The sequence below is a fragment of the Siphateles boraxobius genome, unplaced genomic scaffold, assembly GCF_051911475.1.
Source record: "Siphateles boraxobius isolate OS27281-9 unplaced genomic scaffold, OSU_SipBor_1 108, whole genome shotgun sequence".
NCBI lineage: Eukaryota > Metazoa > Chordata > Actinopteri > Cypriniformes > Leuciscidae > Siphateles > Siphateles boraxobius.
In genome coordinates this window covers 550,001-575,302 of record NW_027508709.1, presented here as the reverse complement: position 1 = coordinate 575,302, position 25,302 = coordinate 550,001, and the positions used below count along the sequence as shown (strand labels likewise).

Genomic DNA, 25,302 nt, shown 5'->3' with positions numbered 1-25,302 from the left:
GTACTTTAGAGTTTGACGAACTCCGTTTGTTATAAGTAAATGTTCCAAACACTGATCCAAGCAGCACGTTCTTGTCTCCCTCCTTCTTTTTACACGAATGCTAGAACGGCTCCGCAAAGGTCAAAACGGAATGGATTAATCTGCGTTATTTTTTTTAACGCGTTATTTCTCCTCAGATTAATTAATCGAAATTAACGCGTTATTTTGACAGCCCTAGTAGAAACACAATCCACCACCTCTCGTTTTCCCCGTTAGCTCCGCGATGCGATCCCCTCGGAACAGCTGGAAGCCCGGCAGATGTATTGCGTTGTCCGGTATGGCTTCACTCAGCCAGGTTTCAGTGAAGCACAGAGCAGCAGAGTTAGAAAAATCCTTGTTAATCCTTGTGAGGAGAAGTAGTTCGTCCATTTTGTTAGGAAGGGATCGGAGGTTCGCAAGATGAATGCTGGGGAGTGCAGTGCGCAGGCCGCGCTCGCGGAGTTTAACCAGCGCGCCGGCACGCTTCCCGCGTTTGCGTCTGACCGCGCGTTTGAACAACAACGCTGCACCTCCGACGAGAATGTCCAGCAAAACGTCTGAATAATCAAAAACTGTATAGTTTTCTGGTGTGTGTTTCCTAATGTCCAGTAGTTCGTCTTTGGTGAAACAGGACAAACGAACAAAAACGACTCAATAGCTGGAGAGCTCCACACCGAGGCAGCCATCTGCGGCGCCATCTTGGATCGACATGTGAGTTAAACATGAACAGAACAATTTCCTTGTATACATCTGAAATGTATATACATTTAAATCCCTTTATGCACAATGTTCAACTTATCCTGCCATTTTTAGTTAATTTTGCACATAATAAATATATGTTTTAAAAGCCTATAGCAGGCTATTGTGACGACTTGCCCCGCTAGAGGATTCAGTGTGTTGCATGAACTGTTCAAACCAAATATTAGTGTGACTTTAATATTTGCTATCTATATAAATGATTATTTATATATAAACCCGACCTGAAGTATTATTAAAATTGACAAAGTATCCTGTATAACACAATCTGCAGACAGTAGTAGTTCCCTTTCTAACCCCAAAACTTAATTTGATATTTTATCATGTGTATTGTTGAGAAATCGTACTCTACACGAATCATTTTAATTATATAAAGACATACTATGATACATTTTTCATATTCCTCTATGTTTAGCGTGTTTTGCGTTGTATTGACAAGTTTGCGCTTGTTCCGGTGGTGATGTTGCGCGCGCTGCGGCTCTTCACGCGCTCCGGCATCGATTCTCTCTCCACACACACACACACACACACACACACACTCTCTCTCTCCAGTTATTCCGTGGAGAAGGAGCATATACAGTTCAGAGAAAAGACTATCGATGAAATCCTTTCCCTGTCCCGCGTTTGCTCGGTTAATGACTGGAGTTAGAGGGAGCGCGCGCAACGACTCTGCGTTACGCGTGTGCATGTGTGTGTTTCTAAAGCCAAATGGATGAAGTTATCTTATATATCACGCGCGTGTGCATGAAAACCTTTAGGAGAGAAAGGCACAGTCCAAATGCGCAGAAGTGATGATGATGAAGATGAAGGCACATTTGCGTGCCTTACCTTGCGATGCTCGCTATATTAACACCATCAAATGGATGAAGTTATCTTCTGATTCTCGCGTGTGCATGAAAAGCTTTAGTGGAGAAAGCCGTGTGTGTGAGTGATTCCTTGACAGTCAAACGCGCATAAGTGATGATGATGATGAAGGGCTGACCTGACCTGTGATGCTTGCCTATATAAACACAATCCAGCAGCAAGAGCAACTCAACAAACCCACTGCATTCGCGCTCTACGAGTTCAGGACAGTGGATTACAGAACACACAGTGATGAGACCCTTCAGTGCACGCGCTGGATTCACGATGCACGGGGATTTTCTCCAGATGTAGGTGTGTTTAGACTCGTTTATCGAGATGGAGTCGTTCCCGGTGGCAGTGAACGGTGTTTCCCACGCAGAAGACCCGTTCTCCGGTCCTCTAACGTTCATCGCGCCCTGGAACTATAAAGTCCTGGCGACGCTGATGTTTATCGTGACCGCGGCTTCTCTCTCCGAGAACTTCACTGTCATGCTGGTCACTTTCCGCTTTACTCAGCTCAGACGACCTCTCAACTATATCATCGTTAATCTCTCTCTGGCGGACTTCCTCGTGTCGTTGACTGGAGGCACTATTAGTTTTTTAACTAACTATCATGGGTATTTCTTCTTGGGTAAATGGGCTTGTGTTTTGGAGGGATTTGCAGTCACCTATTTTGGTAAGTGAAAAGTTGAGCTGCTATTCTATAGTTTTATTTGGGTTCTGAGATATTTATTTTAACATGCATTCTTCAAATATCATGCATAATGTTATTACTTTTGTCTGGGTTTCACAAATCAAAGATATATATATATATATATATATATATATATATATATATATATATATATATATATATATATATATATATAACTATAAATAAATCAAATTAATTTTTTAAAATATGTTAACATTACACACACAGTAAAAGTTCTCTGTTTTGATTCTCTTATTGTATTTTAGTACAGTTTCGCTGGTGTAAAAAAAAAGCAACATTGCTGTATGTAATGCAAGTTAGCCTACATTAATGAAAAGTACATGTATGGCAAGGAGTTTTGACTTATATATGAATTCTTGATATCAGCATTTAAATTTTCACTAGTTAAAGTGCAATTTTTAAGTTAAATACTTTTTCACTAGTAACAATGTCAATTCTTGGTATCAGCAATGACGTCATCCCTCGCAAAAATGCGAATTCCTGATTTCAGGATTTAATTTCAACTAGTAAAAAACTATATTTTTGATATCTGTAATTGTATTTTCACTCGTTAAATGTCACCATAGGCTGCCATTCAATTGTTGATACCAATAATTGATTTCTTACTAGTTTAAATTGTAATTTTACTTCAGGAATACAATTCTTAGTCAGTCAAATTCTTAGTAAAAATCATAAATTTTTATATCAAGAATTACGTGGTTAGTAGCGCAAATGTCTGATATCAACTGAATTGCTACTAGTAAAAATCAAAATTTTTGATATCAATAATCTGATTGTAGTGACAATGCTCATTTCTGATATCATGAATGTATTTTTTGATTGTATCTGAAATTACTGTCCAATTATTGACATCAGAAATACATTTTCAGATATCAGAAATAACAGCATGTTGAAATTAATTTACAGATATCAAGAATTAACATTTCAACTAGTGAAAATTGAGTTCTTGACATCAGCAATTGAATTTGAGTGGAAGCCATGGTGAAGAATTAACATTTTTACTATAGTGGAAATGTAACCCCTGATATTAAAAATTGCCATTGTCACTAGTAGAAATCCCATGATTTAGCATTTAAACTAGTAAAATTGTAATTGTTGATATTAAGAATTAATAGTGCTTGTTTAGTGATGATCAAAAACAGCTGAAACTAATTCATCTTTATTTCTATAGCGCTTTTATTGTCTCAAAGCAGCTTCACTGTAATAAACAGGAAAATAATGATCAAATGCAAAATTAGATCAGAGGGTAATTATTAAAAGTAGCTGATGGGAAAAAAACTGGTTGTTTTGCTTAAACATGCAGTTGTCAATCTCATAACCATAATTAAATATAATAATAAAGCATATTAAATGCATGTGAATAATAATCCAGATGAACAGCTGCTCTCAGGTCTGTTTATGAACTGCAGGTGTCAGTATTTACCATTCATGTCTTCTTAGACCCACAATCACATTATCATTCATTTACCATATTTGATTTTCTTCAAGGTAATTACTCTTTATTAATCAATATGTCTACGTCTGTTTTGAAACTCAGTCACACAGCAATGAGTTTCTACAGTTTGTTGTGTAAATGACTTTAGTGACACATGGAAGTTAAAAGCTCCCGTCGGTTTTCTCTGTTCATTTTGCAACTGTTGTTTGTACATGATTCTGGAAATTAGTTTTATTATTATTTTATATAATGTCATGATTTGATAATGTCAATCTGCAGATGTTTGGTATCTTCAGTGCAATTATAGTGAATTACTATTGTCATCTTGCTGACACTTCTGTAATTTCAGTCGAATACAGTGCAGTTATCTAACATCTGGTCATAAGAAGCTCAATCATTGAAGTTTGAGTTTATGGCAAAAAAAACCCCCATCATGTTCATTCTTTATTTTATTGCAAGTTATTATTTAGCATAACGCAGATTTAATGTTCTGGATTCGCACTTTTCCTAATTTTATTTTGTCTCAGATATTGAGATAACGAATTCAATTTTGTGTGCACTTAAAATATGAATAGGTATAATATATATATATTACAATAAATGACCCAACGCAAATTTTACATAAAAGAAATGCATGTTCTGTGGTTTTCAGACTATCGTTACAAGATCAACTCAGTGAATGAGAATTTAAGTGTTTAAATTTCAATGCAAGAATCCAATTTGAGTTATGAGTTACACGTCTTCTTCAGACATGTTTTGAACTCTAATGCATCACTGTCAAGTCAGCTTTATTTCTATAGCACTTCATACAATGCAGATGGTTTCAAAGCCGCTTCGCAGGAACATAACTGTAGCATGAATTATAAAACGGCTTTAATGCAGCTCTAATGAAGACAATAGTGTCATTATTCAGATTAATTCTGTTCAATATTTATTCAATTTAGTTCAATATCTGTCCAAAGTTCATAAATTATAAAACAAATTTAATTTCAGCGTATAAAGCAGCTCTAATGAAGACAATAGAGTCATTATTCAGATTAATTCTCTTCCATTTTTATTCAATTTAGTTTAATATATGTCCAAAGTTCGTCAATTATAAAACAAATTTAATTTCAGCGTATAAAGCAGCTCTAATGAAGACAATAGAGTCATTATTCAGATTAATTCTCTTCCATTTTTATTCAATTTAGTTTAATATATGTCCAAAGTTCGTCAATTATAAAACAAATTCAATTTCAGCGTATAAAGCAGCTCTAATGAAGACAATAGTGTCATTATTCAGATTAATTCTGTTCAATATTTATTCAATTTAGTTTAATATCTGTCCAAAGTTCGTCAGTTATAAAACAAATTCAATTTCAGCGTATAATGCAGTTATAATGAAGACAATAGTGTCATTATTCAAATTAATTCTGTTCAATGTTTATTCAATTTAGTTTAATATCTGTCCAAAGTTCATAAATTATAAAACAAATTCAATTTCAGCGTATAATGCAGTTATAATGAAGACAATAGTGTCATTATTCAGATTAATTCTGTTCCATTTTTATTCAATTTAGTTCAATATCTGTCCAAAGTTCGTCAATTATAAAACAAATTCAATTTTAGCGTATAAAGCAGCTCTAATGAAGACAATAGTGTCATTATTCAGATTAATTCTGTTCAATATTTATTCAATTTAGTTTAATATCTGTCCAAAGTTCGTCAATTATAAAACAAATTCAATTTCAGCGTATAAAGCAGTTCTAATGAAGACAATAGTGTCATTATTCAAATTAATTCTGTTCAATGTTTATTCAATTTAGTTTAATATCTGTCCAAAGTTCATAAATTATAAAACAAATTCAATTTCAGCGTATAATGCAGTTATAATGAAGACAATAGTGTCATTATTTAGATGAATTCTGTTCAATTTTTATTCAATTTAGTTTAATATCTGTCCAAAGTTTGTCAGTTATAAAACAAATTCAATTTCAGCGTATAAAGCAGTTCTAATGAAGACAATAGTGTCATTATTTAGATGAATTCTGTTCAATTTTTATTCAATTTAGTTTAATAACAGTGTCAATGTTTCATCAGTTATGAAACTGCAAGTTCATCTCTTCATGTTTACAGCAATCCAGACATTTCTCGTAACTCACGGCCCAGATCTGGCCCACATCCGGGATGCGTTGAATCCACATGTTCCAGATGTGGGCCGGATCTGGGGCCTCGCTCAAAACAGTCCCTGAAAGAGGCGTACGCCGCTTCCCACGCATAAGTTGTGAGCACTTTAAATCTTTATTATGAGTCCTAATCATAAATAAAGTGCATGTTCACAATAACAGTTTAAATACATAAAAGAATGATTTAAACTAAATTTTACATTTGATATACACAGTTAGAATAAATATGCCATTCTCATCAATGGAGTTAAGCACTTAAATTACATGAAATCATTATCGAGAAGTAAAAAAAAAAAAAATTTCTAATAAATAGAAATATTTGTAGTGGATGTGATGCTTTTAAACCCTTTTCCCATGGCATGCTGTTTTAATGTTTGCTCAGCGAATTATAATAGCAGAACTCGCGGTCTGAGAAAATATTTACACGCAAATAATGATCAATAATGCACAATAAGTCCTATCTGTTTCCATTAAAAAATATAAGTGGAAACGATTGAGAAAACTTTCCCAGAAATTTATTTTATACTATTTGATTTATTTATTCAAAAACAAGGCAAGGATCGGCTCCTAATGATTTTTAGAAACGTAATATGACGCACTCATATTTTCCTAATGTCTTGTACCGTTAAACATGGTCTCGCGTGGGTGAATATGCATATGCAAATGATATGCAGATGAGCATATGCATAGTGAAACGAGGCATATATGGTTATTTCAGGGAGGAGACGCATTTGAACACAATCTTCGACTGGGATTATAAAGGGAACTTGCGCAGGGTCTGGTGTACGTCATTTTTGGCTTTCGGGTGGAAATGGCGTATGCCAAAAAATAGGTATGGCACGTGCACTTTTAGTAAGGATCCTACACACAGTTTTATCAGCCTTATCTCACGAAAATGCATTGTGTTTATCGTGCAATTTATACGCGAAAATTAGTTTTTACGTGCATATGATACACACTTTATTTGTGTAATCCACACGCCCCCCACAACACTAATCCTACTCAAACGTGTAATACACACGTATCCCACCCTACTACACTTGTTTAACACATACTCTGTGTGCAGTGTGTGTGTGTGGCGCAGGAGCAGATTGTGCTTTCACAAATGCTGAGTTTGCAGAGCGCAACTGATCTACGGCTCTACCACAAACACAACATTTATTCTCTATTTTTTATTTCAAATCAATATTTTTATTATCAGCGTCTTTTCTAAGATAATATTTAAAAAAAGATTTAACATTGCGATTATATTTTTAGATCCACACTCTTTCACAGACATATTTACGTTTAAACATAAAAAAAACATATTATTCAATGCATTACTTCTATATAGATGTATAGCCTATATATTTGCTCAAGCAAGTGGCAAAGCATTTAAACATGTAGTTAGGTCCTATGTTAACATCGCAAACATTTTAAATTAAAACATACGAAAAAATAGCTCTCTCATACCTTTTCTTTTGCATTTAAACCTTTTCTTACAAGAAATATTGTGGGTCACAAAGCACTTGTTTTCCACGAAGAGACGAGCAGGCTACATCCATTATGTCGCGTTGTTCCAGACAACAACATAGTGTCGCCCAGATCCGGCCCACATCCGGTACACATGGATTCCACACGGCCCAGATGTGGCCCGGATCTGGGCTGACGCTATGTTGCTGTTGAGGTAGCTATGTGTGAAACAGGCATAAACCTACGCATGCGTATCATATGTGCATAAAAACTAAATTCCGCGTATAAATTGCACGATTAAACGTGCACGACGCATTTAGTGTGACCGGGTTGTTTTATAAATGAGAGGCCTGGGTTGCTATGTTGCTGTCTGCGGGAGAGAATATACGTGCTTCTGAAGAGCATGTTCTCAGTCTGGTGTTCATCAGTCTGACTGGTCCTCCAGGTATCGTGGCTCTGTGGTCTCTGGCCGTCCTGGCGTTCGAGCGCTTCTTCGTGATCTGTCGACCGCTGGGGAACATTCGTCTGGCGGGCAAACACGCGGCTCTGGGTCTGCTGTTCGTTTGGACCTTCTCCTTCATCTGGACCATCCCTCCGGTCCTGGGCTGGAGCAGTTACACCGTCAGCAAGATCGGCACCACCTGCGAACCCAACTGGTGAGGAACCAAAACATCATTATCACACTGCGGGACTAATAGCGCACATAAAACCGCTAAAAATGCTTAGGTTCTACAGTAGTTAACATGAACTTACAAACGAAAATTACTTGATTAAATCATATTTAAAATCAAACATTGCATCTGTAAATATTACTTAATGCTGTTGCACGATACCGGTATCGGCTGATAAAATGTTAATTTGCATTGTAATCGTTAATAATTCGTTACATTTTTGTAATCGGTATTTAACGATATTTAATGGTTAACGATGATTTTCTTATCGTTAACCGATAAGAAAATTTGGCCGATATATTAAAGCTGATAAATAATGGGTTATTTCCTTCAGCTGAGATGCTTCAGATGTTCAACATTATGGTTTTGAATTGCTTGAAATATGGAAAATACAGTTCAGTGCAACTTGTGCAAGTCTGTCATATCGGCTACATAACATTATAATGTGAACATTATTATAATTGTGTGATTGGGACATGATGAGACTTTTGTTTTTGTAATCAGGCTCTAAAAAATTATATACAAATTTGGATTTTGATGTATCGGCCAATATATCGGTTATCGGCTTTCAAATATAAAGAATTATGTGTTATCGGTATCGGGCAAAATTTTTATATCGGTGCATCCCAACTTAATGCACTGTGAACTAACATGAACAATGAATAGTATTCTCAATAATATTAACAAAGATTGAAAAAAAAATGCTGTAAAACACATATTGCTCATTGTTCATGTTAGCGAATTGTTAACAAATTAGATCTTATTGTAAAGTGTTACCAATACATTTTGAAAAAATATATACATGCACACATATTGCCTTAACCAAGATTTTTTTATTCATGTGTTTCTAATAAAATCGCGTTTAAAAACGATGTGAAACCATGTTCAAAACACTGCATTTACATGGAGATCATGATATCAAACCGTCGAACTGACATGTTAAATCAGTATATTTTGAAGTATTTTGATGACACAGTTTTAATATCTGTGTTAAATGATTTGGACAGTCCTGAGTTTCATCAACAAGGTGTGACTAAATTGATTGAGTGGTGTGAGAATAATGCTCTGGTTATTAATACGAGTAAAACTGAGGAGATTGTATTTGGGTCTGCATCTGATATAATGCCTGTTTTTATTCATAAGGAGGAAATTAGATCAGTTAAGACATATAAATATTTAGGAGTGATTATTGACGATATGCTATCATGGAAAGATCACATTGATACTCTATGTATAAAAACAAAGCAGAGAATTTACTTTCTTCACGTTTTAGGTCATCTGGAATAAGAAAACAGATTCTATATTGTTCTATAGGTCTGTGATAGTGAGCATACTGCAATATTGCAACTCTATTTGGTATAAAAGCCTGTCTGTTATGCTGAAAACAAAGTTGTTTAATCAATTAAAAATTTGCTCAAAGATTGTAGGTCAGCCTCTTGAGAAGCTTTACGACTCAGCCTATTATAACAATTTGCTAAGGCTAGCTAATATTGTAGCTTCTAACCCTAATATGCATATTTTGCATAAAGAATTTGAACTACTACCATCAAACAGGAGGTATAGAGTCCCCAGATTTAACAAAGTGAGGCTGAAACACTCTTTTGTGCACCAGGCTATCTTAGCGTTGAACAAAAACATTTAATCAGAAATAAAGAGTACAGTAAAGGTGTTAGATGTATAAGTGTTGTAGTGTTTGAATGTATAATATGTGATGTTTAAGTGTATGTCGATGTAGAATGTTTGTTAGATGTTGTAAACATAGACACTGTTATGCAAGAAAAATGTCAGACTCGTCTGACAATAAAGTATAAAGTAAATCACTAATAATAATATTATTTGATTTGCCTTTTTAATTCTAAAAACTGTGCATTTAATAGTATTTTACGGTAAAAATTACTGTAAAAAAAGAACTTAAACTTAAAAGTTTTTTTTTTCTGTAGCGTTTTTACAATATTTTACAGTTAAAATTACACTTATTCTTACAGTGCACTTAATGTTAATGATGCACTTAACTAAGATCAACACACGGCGTGTATATGGCCGCTGGTCAAGCATGAAAAACAAGATTTATTTTAAATTCTCAATTTATTATTACATAGAAACTGATAGACCAGCAGTTATGAGCAACTCTAAAAGAGTCAAAAGCATCAGCAGAAAGTGGTTTGAGTGATAAAAAAAAGCAAATGTTGAAATTAACATTAAGCAAGATTAATAAATGTACCAATAGAAACTTGTTGTAACATGTTGCAGAAAATTTTCACCAAAAGCCTTTATGCAGAAAGTTTGAAAACTGGTGGTGATTTCAGTCACGTCTTCACTGTCTATTGTGTGGACGGGACTTTATGGGTCGTTATTATCATTGCGTGGGGGCTGAGTGTCTTTAAAACTTTCATGCTTGATTCAGTTTCAATCTCTGAGGGTTTTCTTATATGCATAACTTCTAAAATTGTCTAAAAACTTTCATTTTCAAACAAGGGATTCCACAATATAGTACGAGTTAAATGAAGAGGAAAAGCTCTCTCGGGTGAAAGCTTGACAAGCTTCATCCATTAAAGCCAAAACCAGCAGGATAATTAACCATCAGATTTATTGTCTAATTAGTCCTTTTATCCAAGCATGTCAGCATTTTTCTGACATGATAATTCATTTTAATTCATTTTTTGGCCATATGAAATACTCAGCAGGTTTTCTTATTCATACTCCACTTTACTGTTGTCTTTTCTGTCTTCACTCATCATCATGTGCTTTTGACAATCCAGTGACTTAAAAATAGGCTATATGAAGGAAAAAAATAGCCGTTTTATTGTACTGGTCAAAAATACAAACATCAGATATAAAATCCTTTGAGAGACATTATAAATAGCGACCAGCGCTGGTGTTTTGGTAAAACCGGCGGTGTTATTGTGTAATCAGCAGTTTTTCTTCATCCCTCCTTCTTCTGGCTCATAGTTATTTTGATTATTTTTCTTGTTATACTAAGACATTCTGCATTTTGCTTTGCATTAGACTGAGACTTTCATATTCACCATGGGATACATTACCATAAAAAGTTATTTTGTGACAGAAACTAGCTTCAATAGTTATTTATGTTTGTAATAAATGTGCACGAGTTACTTAATGTGAGAAATTTGTTTAAATCATTATCTTGCATTTCAGACTTTATAACATGCAATTGCAAGTTTATATCTCAGAATTTTAAGAAATAAAGCGAGATACAAACTTGCAATTCTGAATTTTGAGAAACTCACGACTGTGAGGAAAAAAGTTTATATCTCACAATTCTGACTTTTTTCTCAGAATTGCAAGTTTATATCTTGCAATTCAGACTTTATAACTATTAAGAAAAAAACTATAAACTTGAAAATCTGACTTTTCTTGCATATGTGAAAATTCTGAGAATAAAAAATTTACGACAGCGAGGAAAAAGGTGTTTTATTTTGAAAACGATTATATCTCTCACACTTCTGACACTTTTTCTCAGAATTGCAATTTGCATTTTTTTTTTATTCTGTGGCGGAAACATTTATTCAGAAATAACACTTAAAATCACATAAAATCACCTCAAATCTGTTCCTGGGACAAAAGTTAAACTCTAAATTATTTATTTATTTATTTATATATATATAGAGAGAGACAGTATATATTTAAAGTTTCTAGACAGTTTTAAATGTGACCGTGTATATAATAAAAAAGAAAGTTTAAATCTGTTAGTTTTCTCTTCGTCAGATGTTTTACTCGCTGATTTTGTCCCACCGCAGGTATTCGGGAAACTTCCACGACCACACCTTCATCATCACGTTCTTCATCACCTGCTTCATTCTCCCGCTGGGAGTGATCGTCGTGTGTTACTGCAAACTGATCAGGAAGCTGAGAAAGGTCAGTCACTGTGAGATTCACTGAATCCTTATCATCTCAACAAACAGATCCCTGATCACTGACAGTGTTTAGATCTGAATCTGATAAAGCTGATCTCCAGTCTCTACAGAACAGTCCCAGAACACAGGAAACATTCGAGGACAGTTATGAAAAAACGTTCTTCCGATAACATTAATAGTTATCTGGTCTTTAAAAATGTTCAAAACATTATTTATACATCAGTCATGGAGTGTTTTTTTCTGAAATCTTTCAGTTGGTAATTTTTTTAAATGTAACCACTTGTTTCGGAATGTTCAGAGAACATTCAAAAGTAACATTATGTTTGAAGAATGATACAATGGAACGATCCATTAACGTTCTCATAACCAAGAAAAAACACACTGACACTATTGATTGAGAACAAAAACTTGAACTAAATTGAGCCGAATAATTACACTGTTGTCTTATCATCTTGACTTTTCATAGTGAATGAATTCTGCAGCATCGACACAGTTATTGAATATTGATCTTAATTGAATTGAGCTTCTTTACTGCAGATGTTTCCATCATTGATTCACTGTTTATCACTGAAAGCTGACTTGACCTGTCTTTTATTTCTTCATCATCACATATATCCATGCTACTGATTATTTTGTCAACACAGATTTTGTGTGTGTGTGTGTGTGTGTGTGTGTGTGTGTGTGTGTGTGTGTGTGTGTGCAGGTGTCCAACACCCACGGCCGGCTGGGTAACGCCAGGAAACCTGAGCGTCAGGTGACCCGTATGGTGGTCGTGATGATCGTGGCCTTCATGGTGGCCTGGACTCCGTACGCTGCGTTCTCCATCGTGGTCACGGCTCATCCCAGCATTCACCTGGATCCTCGACTGGCAGCCGCTCCCGCGTTCTTCTCCAAGACAGCCGCCGTCTACAACCCAGTCATCTATGTGTTCATGAACAAACAGGTGAAGGTTTACACTCATGCAAACATGCTTTTCTTACTCAGTATTCTCTTGTTTCCTGTCCAAATATCGAAACATTCTTAAATCAGGAAGCTTTTACTAGATAAGTGAAATGACATAAGAAATTATATCTTGTTTTCAAAAAAAAAAAAAAAAAAGTACAAGTATCTGCCAATCGGGTAAGAAAAAAAATCTTAATTCAAATGGAAAACAAGATTATTTTTCTTGTTATATATGTGCATATATATATTCTACATAATATATATGTGTGTACTGTGCATGTATATATTTAAGAAATATTTGCATGTATATACTGTATGCATATATATATATAGAGAGAGATACAGAAACTTTTTCTTAAATATATGCAGTACGTGTATTTTTTATACAAAATAATTATATACAGTTAAAGTCTCGTCAGCTTTATTTATACAGCGTTTTTTACAATACAGATTGTTTCAAAGCAGCTTTACAGCGATAGCAGGAAAATAGTGTTGTAATAATATTGTTAAATATAAAATTTAAATGTATTCACACACAGTACACACACATATATTATGTAAACACAAACTTTTATTTTGGATGCGATTAATTCATCACTGCCCATCACTAATTTAAATATCACCTTACTAAGACATATCATTGGCAGATAATATTGATATTTATATCATTTAATATAAGTATTTACTATACTGTTGTAAAGATCTCAGTTATTTACATCACTAGCATCAGAATTTCATCTTACTTTTTGTGCATATGAATATCAGCATATCTTTGCTCAGTTTGAGTCTTTGAATAAAATCTAGTGTTTTTTCCTTCCATATTCTCACTATATCACACTATATGAGCCTGATTTATCAATAATGATTTTTTCATATTTTTTTCTGAAGGCTCAATAAACTGTTCAAAATGACATTTTCCTATTATTTCACACGTCAATCTTTACAGTGTTAATGTTCTGGGCTTGAATGACCGGCAATAAAAAGTGCTGCAACAACTTTAGATGAAAGTATCAGCTAAAATCTTAAGAATTACTGTTTGATAGTTATTGAATTTAAAGGAGATTGAAACCGCTGTCATAAATGAACTCCAGATCATCCTGAGCTTGAAGAAGACGGTCGTTTCTTAATCAAACCTGCAGCTTCTGATTATCAGTGATAGTTTTATAGTTTTATCCACACATTTTCCAGAGGTTTGTTTTTTGGGAACACTGAATATACAGTAGTCATGTGCGCTTGATCCGTCTTTATCATCACGTATTATTATCACATCAGAAGAGACGGCGTTACACACACTCACTGGTGTCGTTAGTGTTCAGCTTCATCATAAATAATAAATGGATCATCAATAAATAATAAGAAAAATGCAGCGTGAAGCGTTTTTTAAAGCTTTTTTAATACTTCATGTTTCTCAAAGCTCTATAAATAAATACATCATTTAATAAAGCAGTTCAAACATCTGAAAATTTAAAGCTTACGATCCAATACTGAAAGGCAGACGGTGTAAATCTTCATTTGAATGACTTTAATGTTGATTTCCGGTGATATTACATCCACATTAGACATTTTTTGTGCATTTTCAGTGTTTCTTTCAGTAACTGGATTTAGCATTTCCAATCAATATGCGATTCAAACAGGAAGACACAATTATACGGTTAAAAAATCAGCTAATTATAAGATTAGAAAACTTTTTTAAAAGACATTTAATGTGTACTAGCATTATTGATTTCTCTGCACTAGCAACATCAGATGAGAACAAAACTAGAACTGAGTTAGTTGAATTATATTAATTATTATTGAGAGTTACTGAATTATGACTTTGACTATAAAACTTTGCAACATTGACAGTTATTGAACTGAACTGAATCAACATTGAACTGAATTGATCTGAATATGACTCTATTGTTTTCTGTAGAGAGAGATATAGAATTTATGTGTGAACATTTTTAGATATATGCAGATATTATTGATTTTATTTCCCAATTTCTATAAATGCTGTGTGTGTGCAAGTGTATTAATATATGAATTATATTAATTATTATTGAGAGTTACTGAATTATGACTTTGACTATAAAACTTTGCAACATTGACAGTTATTGAACTGAACTGAATCAACATTGAACTGAATTGATCTGAATATGACTCTATTGTTTTCTGTAGAGCGGCTTTATTAACTGAAACTATAATAGTTTTTAACTAATTTTAGTTTTATTTTAGTTGTATTATAGTTCGATTAATATTTAAAATTTGCTTTTATTTTTCAATATTTTTACTTTAAATGTTAACTTTAGTTACATTTTAGCAATTTCGTTACGTGCTTTTGTCATTTTATTCGTTTTTTTTTTAATTGTTGCTTTAGGTTTCATTTATTTTTATTACAGTTTTAGTTCATTTTAGTTCTTCAACATAAACATTTCCAGTCGTCATTTAGTTTAAGTTTTTCGACTAATATTTATATTTGATTGAATGTCAGCTTTATTTAAATGAACAGAAATGCCTTTAATAGTTTTAGTTTTACGGTATTGGATAAAGCCCTACAGAAATAGACTTAACTTTAAGTGTTAAATCAAGACGGATGCCGTTGCGGTTTGCTTTGCTAAACTGTGATTTTGTGATGATGCTTGTACTTAAAATTTGATCTTAAGCATAATAATATTGCATGAAGATCTCAAGAAACTTTCCTGTGTCCCAGTTACAAGTAAATAGGTTACAGAAGCTGAAAGGCCTTGAAGGAGTCGCCTGACAGAAATAAGTCCTTACGCAACCACACATTTCATTCAGGATTGAGCTTGCTTTACTCTGAATGAGCAGAAGTGCACAGGACTGAGTTTATGGATTTAGGAAAATCCTGAAGCTGTCGTTGGGATGATATGGCTTCACTAGAGCTGACACTTTTGACTTATATTACTGAAATAAAAATAAATAAATAACACCTGCAGTGCGGATCAAACCAGTGCACTCCAAAGCAGAAGATGCTGAATTATTGAGTACAGACGTAAACAGTGTTTGGCAGAGCCACATCTCTCCATCATCTGTCTGAGCCGGAGCTGTCCGTTTATACACTGGCTTTCTCCATATGAATAAAGCTTGTATTCTGAGACCTACAGAAAGAAGTGCATGACAACACAACACTGCTTCTGGTTTATGTCTCCGTGACTGACGGTCATCTATAAGATAAATTACACTGTCAATCATCAGATCAATATGATTTGAGGCTCCATTGTTTGATCGGGCTACAAATGAAAGTAGGTTAAAGAATAGATCTTTTATTAGAATGTAATATTAGTAGGGGTGTGACGATACCCTCATGTCACGATTCGATACATATCACGATATGTAAATATGTATCACTAAACTCACAATACGATATTATTGCTGTACTCCAAGACATATGATAAAACGTAAACAAAACATGTTCTGCATACGATCTTTGTTTCCTCTAAACATGTATAGAGCGATTGTACAAAACAATATACTTTTTAATAATACAAATTATATATCATTTTTTTCCCGTTTACTTCTCATCTATATATTTATGCTGTGTTTTGGGGATTATGAAGTACTTTTTTACCAATTTACTGCAAAATTCCTCAACTACACCATTTGCATACATTTGAAATATACATTTTTTATGAAAAAAAAAACACATTAATGATGATCAAATTTAAATACGAGTTGTTTTGGATATTGATATAGGTGTTAGACTGCATCTGCTGGTTAGATGTTTTTTGTAGATAATATAGTTTTAGCCAGAAAGTGTAATTACCACATACTTCCAGCAGAGGCGCCATAGAGATCCATTCATTTATTGTGACTTTCTGCTGTTTTAACGGCTTTTGTTATGAATATATATATATATAAACATTTCAAAATACATTAAATCAGTATTTTGTCAAAGTTTAGAATTATTTTTGTTGAGGTCTTTCGAAGTGTCTTGTTATTGCAATAATGCTATATAAATTTGTAGTAATGCCAAAAAAATTTGCAATAATGCCACATAAGTTGCCACTAAAAGAAAAGACTTGATTGCAATTACATATTATTTCAATAATCGAAATGTACAAAAAATGTAACTTTAGAACAAGATATTAATTTTTAAAAAGTAAATTAAAACAAAAACAAACGGATATATGTGGCTAGGAACAGGAGTGAAGAGTAAACACGTGTGTGTGTGTGTGTGTGTGTGTGTGTGTGTGTGTGTGTGTGTGTGTGTGTGTGTGTGTGTGTGTGTGTGTGTGTGTGCGTGTGTGTGTGTAATCATGCTCATTCCACATGGTTTTTTTTTTTCCCAATTTCTATAAATGCTGTGTGTGTGCAAGTGATGTTCCACATTGCATTTGTGCTAGTACCAGGACTTCATTGTGGTATGGACATTTTCAGATTTATTCAGGATTTATTGATTTCTTTTGACAAATGAAGAATAAAAAAGATTTTTTTTTCACAATTTAATTTCAATGTGGGTTCATATTGACCCCAAAGATCATATTTGTTAATTTTTTTTTTACATACCATATTAGAACAACTGAATCAAGCCCAGTTTTTGTGTGTTTATTTACTATGGAAAAGTCGATTGGGATCATATAGACACCAAAGATAAATTGAGGGTTAATTAAAATGCTAAATTTAGTTTTACATTGGGGTGTAAATGAATAGTCTTGGACTTGGTGTTAATAACCCAATGCACAGGACAATAGAGACACCAGAATAAAATACTCATGATTCTGAAACTGAAAACACAGAATTATTTCAGATGAATATGCTTTCACTCCGTCACTGACTAGATGTATTTAAAACAATGTAGAACACTTTCACTCACTTTTTACTTGCATTTAAAACTCTTCCTCTTTTTCTCACACAATAAGTTTTGTTTTGGGTGAACTATCCACGATATATATTGTCTCTATCCACAATACATATTGTTGCATTTTTGTATTGCGATATACTGTGACAAGATTGTTACTCCCCTAAATATTATTAATTCCCAAAAGTAATTAGTAACTGAGAGTCTACAAAATATAAAATGCTCACTGTCAAAAAATTGTTTCTTCATTTGTTTGTGAAAACAAAACAACCAAGTTAATATATCAAGTCTTGTTTTCTGAAAAATATATATCAAAATGAACCAAGTTTATGCTAGAAACAAAATCTGCCGGTCAAGTTATTTATTTATTTTTTTCTTAACGTTTTTTTTATACTTCACTTTTTTTCTTGGCCTATTTGCAGATATTTCTTCTTGTCTTGTAGCAAAAACTCACTTAATTTTGAAACGTCTTTGTCATTTGCTTCTCTAATAAATTAAATAATAAATGCAGTGAAAAACAAGGCAAAAATTCAGAGGAAGAAAATTATTTTTTGCAGAGTAATTTTTTAGTGAATTGCATGATAAAAATTCATATTTTGAACCTACAGCCGAGATGTGTGTCTGAAACTCCCATCTAAACAGAAAACTGAAGCTTCATTCTTAGAACCGAAGAGACACAAAGTGACTTTAGACTAATTAGTGTCTATCGGACTCAGTAGTTAATGACTAGGAACTGATGAAGAATGAGAAGGGCGATGTGAGCCTCAGGCTAATGTGGAAACAATTAATGATTCCTGCAATGATGACCTCATCACGATTGACTCATGTTGAGCATTTTCAGCCGCCGCTCGATTTCACAGCTCGTTTAGTGCCGGACTGCATTAGTAAATCTGATGAACTTCACTCTGAGCACTGAGACGTGACACTCAGTATTCACTTGTTTATTTAAAAAGTGATTTTTAAATTTTATTTAAATTAAAATAAGTAGTTCAATTCAGAATTAAAATTTCCTGATAATTTACTCTCCCGCACGTCATCCGTGATGTTCATGTCTTTCTTTCTTCAGTGGAAAAGAAATTACAGTTTTTGAGGAAAACACTCCAGGATTTTCTCCATATAGTGACTTCAATGGAGTCCAACGGGTCGAAGGTCCAAATGTGAGTTTCAGTGCAGCTTCAAAGTCTCGACGCGATCCAGCCGAGGAATAAGAGTCTGATCTAGACAAACCAGCGGATATTTATAACAAAATAAACATTTATATACTTTTAACCACAAATGTTCATCTTACACTAGCTGTGATGCGACACACATTACGTAATCACGTTGAAATGTCAATTGATCTATTAGTTAAAATTTGACCCTATTCACCTGAAGTGTTCACTTACAATTGGTTGTAATACACTTTGGGACCAAAAACACATTTCCTTAAGGAAATTACTTACAATTTTAGTTATGTTGTACACTAATCTTGAGTTTTGGTGATTTTCAGTGCAGGTCAAATTAATTTCAAGAACGTTTTCTAGCTCAGATAAGTTCAAATGTTTAAAGTTGGCAGTTTCGCTAGTTTTTTCTTCTCTATTGTGACGTATATCTGATCTCATGATTATGCGTCTCTATAGCACGCATTGTGTTTATCGTGCAGTTTATACTGGAAAAACAGTTTTAACGTGCATATGATAAGCAGTTTTCGTATGCATTTAATACACACTTTATTGCGTGTAAAACACACACATCCCACAACACTAATCCTCTCGGTTTAACTGGTAATTTAAATTTTTGTAGTGTAGTGTGTGTATATAGTGTGTATATAGTGTGTATATAGTGTGTATATAGTGTGCATGAATGTAAGTGAGTGTGTGTGTGTTAGTGAGTATGAGTTTGTACATGTGCATGTTTGTGAGTGTGTTCATGTGCACGTGTGTATGTGAGTGTGTACGTGTGTGTGTGTGTGTGTGTGTGTGTGTATGTGTGTGTGTGTGTGTGTATGTGTGTGTGTATGTGAGTGTGTACGTCTGTGTGTGTACATGTGTGCGTTTGTGAGTGTGAGTGTGTTCATGTGCACGTGTTTATGTGAGTGTGTACGTGTGTGTGTGTGAACGTCTGTGTGTGTTAACACACTCTCTCTCTCTCTCTCTCTCTGTGTGTGTGTGTATGTGTGTGTGTATGTGAGTGTGTACGTCTGTGTGTGTATGTGAGTGTGTACGTGTGTGTGTGTTCGTGTGTGTGTGTTCTTCGCTGCAAGAGGGAGGAGAAGTTTTTTTAACTCACGGTTCTTAAAACAATAATGATGTGCACCGATTAATGATTTCGAATAAACACTGCAATATTCCATAAAAAACAAGAATTTCCCATTTTTTGTTCATGTTGACTTTAAACAAAGATCACTACGGGATAATCCATGCACTCTTCCTTGTGATCCTCAGTTCAGGAAGTGTCTGGTTCAGTTCTTGAGATGCAGAGACGTCACTGTGGTCGAGGGAAACATCAACCAGACCAGCGAACGCCAAGGCATGAGCAACGAGAGCCACACGGGAGAGATGTCCACCATCGCTTCCCGGATCCCGAAAGACGGAGCCATCCCAGAGAAAACACAGGAGCATCCCGGAGAACGGAGATCGCTCGCACACATTCCCATTCCTGAGAACAAAGTATGTCCGATGTGAAAACGGCTAAAAATGCTTTTCTCACTCAGTATTTTTGTCTTGTTTCCAGTCCAAATATAAAAGAAATCTTAAATCAAGATGCATTTGCGACTGACATAAGATATTAAGTCTTGTTTTCTAGGGAAACTAATAAAAAATTAAGTGAGTTTTTATTAAAAACAAGCAAAATTATCTGGCAATGGGGTGAGAAAAATAATCCTGTTTCTGTTTGGATTAAGATTATTTTTCTTACACCATTGGCAGATAATTCTGCTTGTTTTAAGCAAAAACTTACTTTTAATTTATATTCCCAGAAAACAAGACTTAAAGGGATAGTTCACCCAAAAATGTAAATTCTGTCAGTATTTACTCTCCCTCATGTTGTTCAACCCCGTAAGACCTTCGTACATCTTCAGAACACAGATTAAGATATTTGTGATAAATCTGAGAGCTGGATCACTCCTCCATAGGCTTCTAAGGGATTGACACTTGTTCCCCGAAAAGTTATTAAAGACATCGTTAAAATAGTCCAAGTGACTACAGTGGCTCAATCTTAAGTTTATCAAGCGACGAGAATACTTTTTGTGCGCAAAAACAAACGAAAATAACGACTTTATTTCAGCTATTAATTTCCTTCTCTGTGGGCTCGAGTCAGGTTAATAGTTTAACAGCGTACGATCTGTTGTTGAAGAACATTAATAGACTTAAAGTCTAAATACAAACTAAAAGCACAAGCGCTGAACTCTGTGTTTCTGCAACAGATCCACTTTTACGAGTATATGTGATACTTCACATCTCGATTCTCCTGCGTTGTTGACTTTGCCCTGTCAAACACCGAAGGTCATATTTCGATGTGTTTATGTGTTATGTACAGCTCTGAGGATGCAGCTTTTCTGACAGATGAATGTTTTTTTTTATTCCTTTATGAAAGACTTCTAATGGTGAAATCTACTGATTCAGATTTTGAGTTTAGGCAGATCATCTGAACGAGACTCCACGTTTCAGAGCAAAACAGACGAGTTAGCAGAAACTCAGCAAACTTTACTATTATTTAAAAGCATTTCTGTGCATTTAAGCAGATTACAGACTTAAAAATGCTATTAAGGTGGTGGAGCGAAACAGACTTATAATCTAAGAATGAATCGTTTCTCTGTGTGATTCTTCAGTTAAACACCGCAGTTTGAACGAAATGTAATACTTTTGATGCATGAAATTGATCAAAAGTGAAAGTAAAGACATTTATAATGTTGCAAAAGATTCTATTTCAAATAAATGCTGTTCCTTTTTACTTTCTATTCATCAAAGAATCCTGTGAAATAAAATGCATCAGTTTCCACAAAAAGGAACTGTCTTCAACACTGATAATAATCATAAATGTTTCTTGAGCATCAAATCATCATATTATAGTGATTTCTGAAGGATCATGTGACACTGAAGACTGGAGTAATGATGCTGAAAATTCACAGGAATAAATTACACTTTACTATATATTCACATAGAAAACAGATGATTTACATTACAATGATATTTACTGTATGTTTGATCAAATAAATCCAGTTTTGGTGAGCAGAAGGGACTCTTTTAAAAGCATTTAAAGGGGTGGTTTACTGCTTTTTTTCTTTGCATGACTGTGTTTATGGGGTGCAATATAACATGTCTTCATGTTTTTTTTTTAAGCCTTATTTTTCATAAATTTCACCTTTGTTGTAAGCCGCTTTCTCCTCTGTCATTTGAACGACCGGTTGACTTCCTGATTCTATGAAACACTCCCTCAGAAACAGTTAATGGGCTCAGATTGGTTAGTTGGGCCGGTGTGCGTAATTGGCTAAACTGCGTAGCGCACGTTGTCCGGAAACTTCACGCCCGCGAAAGCTGCATGTGCTCCGGTCACATGTAAATAATGGTGTAATACTGCGTATCAGTTTGAGCCAGAATCAGACCCAGAAAGAGGCAATGAAGAGAGTCAAGCAGAACCTCCCCAAACACGGCTCTTACAAAACCTTTCTGAATGGTACATGTGTATTATTATTATTCTATTCTACTATTGTTATATAAGAATTTCGAAACGCTGTTACTTGAAAATGCTACTGCTGCTTGTTAGCTTTTGAGATTTGGTTTTCTCCTGATTAAATGTTTAATATAACTGAATAAATGACTGAGTAATACCGTTTTTTAAAGTTATTGTTTTATCGATATAATGAACAACCGTTTATCTATTCACAAAACTTAGTTTACGGTGTATCTTTTTCTTTAGGTGTAACTTACATGTGACAACTGTTAAAATGACAACAGAACGTGAAAACATTTTTGCTGTTGCGATATTACATATCATTTTTTTAACTTTATACAGCTTTGTCTTATTCACACAAAATAGCATCGAACTAACTGGCTACTTTAAACAAACAGCGTTGCCATTGGTTTACGTTCTTGATCAAATCGAACAATTACGTCATAAAGTATACATGGGAAATACATTCACAAAATTAGTACATAATTACAAATTCAGGTCCAAAATGTTTGTACGCGTTTGTCATAGACACACGAAATAGCATAACTAAGTGGCTACTAAAGCCAGCGCTGGCATTTGTTTACGTCCTTGATATGAACTAAAACATTACGTCTAAAATTATATATTTAAAAAGATTAAGTCTTACTCACAGGTTGTGGCCCAACAACAGCTGATCTGGTTTTAAAGTTGGAACTGCTTCATGTTTTAGTAACAGTTTGTTGTTGAATCCGGCATTGAATTCGTGGAGATTCTGGAAGCTGTCTTCAGTAAAATGCGCAGCACAGAAAGCTAAATTACGATTGTAATTTTCAGGAACATAATCAAACATAAATCTTAGCCATTGTTGACGAGCTACAGCGTCCGTAGGAAGCCGAACACAGAAGACCTGACAGCTGGGTGAAAATAACACACTCTCGACGGCATGACTCTCCACTATAACTCTTCCTCTTCCACAAAGCTGCCGAAATATGGCCACGCCCCCTTTTTTGCATATTCCGGAGGGAGGGTTGGTTATGGGTTAGTTACGTATAAAACCCGGGAGTATCTCGTTGTAGTCCCATTCGAGTCGTTTTTGTAGGCATTAAACTTCCTGATATTTAAAAGACGATATCTCTGCTTACGTTGAACTTTCAGCGCAGCAACTTTGCAGATACCGTTCATGCACCGACAGCAACATTACACACTATTTAACATGAAAAAAGTGAAATCGCAATCAACCACCCCTTTAAGAAACTCATACCATGTAAATCACACATATTTAATGAATACGACTGTAAATAACTGAACAGAAGAGGAGTGACTCCGGATTGAACTGCAGTGTGAACGCGGGAGAAATATTGATTGATTCTTTAATTACTGCGGCATCGACTGACGAAAGCACAGAAGTAGTGTGTGTAGTAGTGCACTCAAACACACACCACTGAGACATTCAGTGTGTAATTCTGGCGTTGACGTCGCAGAGATCGATTAGATCAGTGTCAGATTCATCAGTTCAACAGAATAACTCATTTCTGACGGGTGAATTTACACTATTTAACACAATTGTTTACAACGAGACTGTCTGCAAAACCAATATGAATAAAAAGAAGCAATGCATGCACTAAATCTGCTTTACAGTAACGCAGATGATCACTGAAAGTGAAACTGCAAAAATAATGATTGCTTTCAAATATAGACGCCAGGCATTATGATGATACTTCCACGTTGTTTTCATAAGATCATGATTTGTTTTTCCAGAGATCGTGACATAAGTGTAATCTTGAGAAGATGATATTGCACCAGCTGTGTGTGTTTTCTGTCATGTTTTATATTGGGTTTGGTGTCGTTGAGTGTCATGGATCAGAGATAAGAGGGTCAGTGATAATAGAGACTGAAGCTGCTGGAATACTCCAGGCAATCAAATCAAGATACAGCAGATTTGATTATGTTTTCAGCGTGATCCCTGTCTTTGTGTTTTCTGTCACTGTTATATGTTCTGCAAGCATGTTGTAAATCAAAGAATTTATGTATTTCAATAAACTTTTTTTCAAACGCACCTGCAAATCTTCTGTTGCACCAACAATCTCAATTTACTTTGTTAATTAATGTTTCTGGTCTTGCGTTTCTGGTTGAAATGAATGTATTTTATGATGACTTTAAACATTTTAAAAGGCAATGCAAAGTTCATGAAATATTCTTTAAATTCTCTGATCTATTGAAGCTTTTTTCTGCCACGAAATGAAAATATAAAAAAGGTAGATTGAGGACACCCACAAAATAAAATGATCACAATTCAGACATTTTTTTATTTGGACAATTCGGATGTTTTTCTTACAATTACAATTTGGTAATTCTGCCTTTTTTTAACTCAAAATTGTTAAAAACATTTTTTTATTTTTTGTTCTGAGTTCACATTTCGCAATTCAGTTTTTTTTTCACCTTGTAATGAAAAATTGTAAAAGTTAATTGCTACTTTTTGAACATATTTTTCTTACAATTGCAAGTTTACATCTCGCAATTATGAATTTTTTACCATCATGGAATAATTTTTTTATATTAGAATTCAAAATATTTTTTTTTACAATTGCAAGTTGTCATCTAGCAATTTCTTCTTTTTTTAACTCAAAATAGAATTCTTGGAATTCAGACTTTACATCTCGCAATTCAGTGTTTTTTTTCCATCACGGAATAAAAAAAAAAACCTTTTTATAACACAATGCAGACTTTTTTCTTACAATTGCAAGTTTGCATCTAACAATTCTGGGGATTTTTTTACTCAAAATTGCACGTTTTTGAGAGATGTAAACTCAGAATTCAGACTTTTATTCACAGAATTGCAAGAAAAACTGTCAGAACAGTTGTGAGTGTGTGATACTGTAGAGTGTGTTTATATGTGAAGTGATGAGCCGCCGGGAGTCTGTATGTATCAGACCGCCGGGGACTATGCAATGCACACACACACACACACACACACACACACACACACACACACACACACACACA

The 25,302-nt window shown here is 34.3% G+C and overlaps 1 protein-coding gene across 1 annotated transcript in view; it reads left to right on the top strand.

Annotated features, from left to right (window-relative positions):
- The first annotated feature begins 1,569 nt into the window (after window positions 1-1,569).
- The window catches only part of valopa (vertebrate ancient long opsin a), a 24,528-nt gene continuing 795 nt past the window's right edge, over window positions 1,570-25,302 (top strand). The window contains exons 1-5 of the mRNA XM_077247241.1: window positions 1,570-2,293; window positions 7,830-8,040; window positions 11,814-11,931; window positions 12,634-12,873; window positions 20,094-20,318. Coding sequence (XP_077103356.1) covers window positions 1,954-2,293; window positions 7,830-8,040; window positions 11,814-11,931; window positions 12,634-12,873; window positions 20,094-20,318 — 1,134 coding nt within the window. The 5' untranslated portion in view covers window positions 1,570-1,953. The remainder of the gene's footprint in view (window positions 2,294-7,829; window positions 8,041-11,813; window positions 11,932-12,633; window positions 12,874-20,093; window positions 20,319-25,302) is intronic.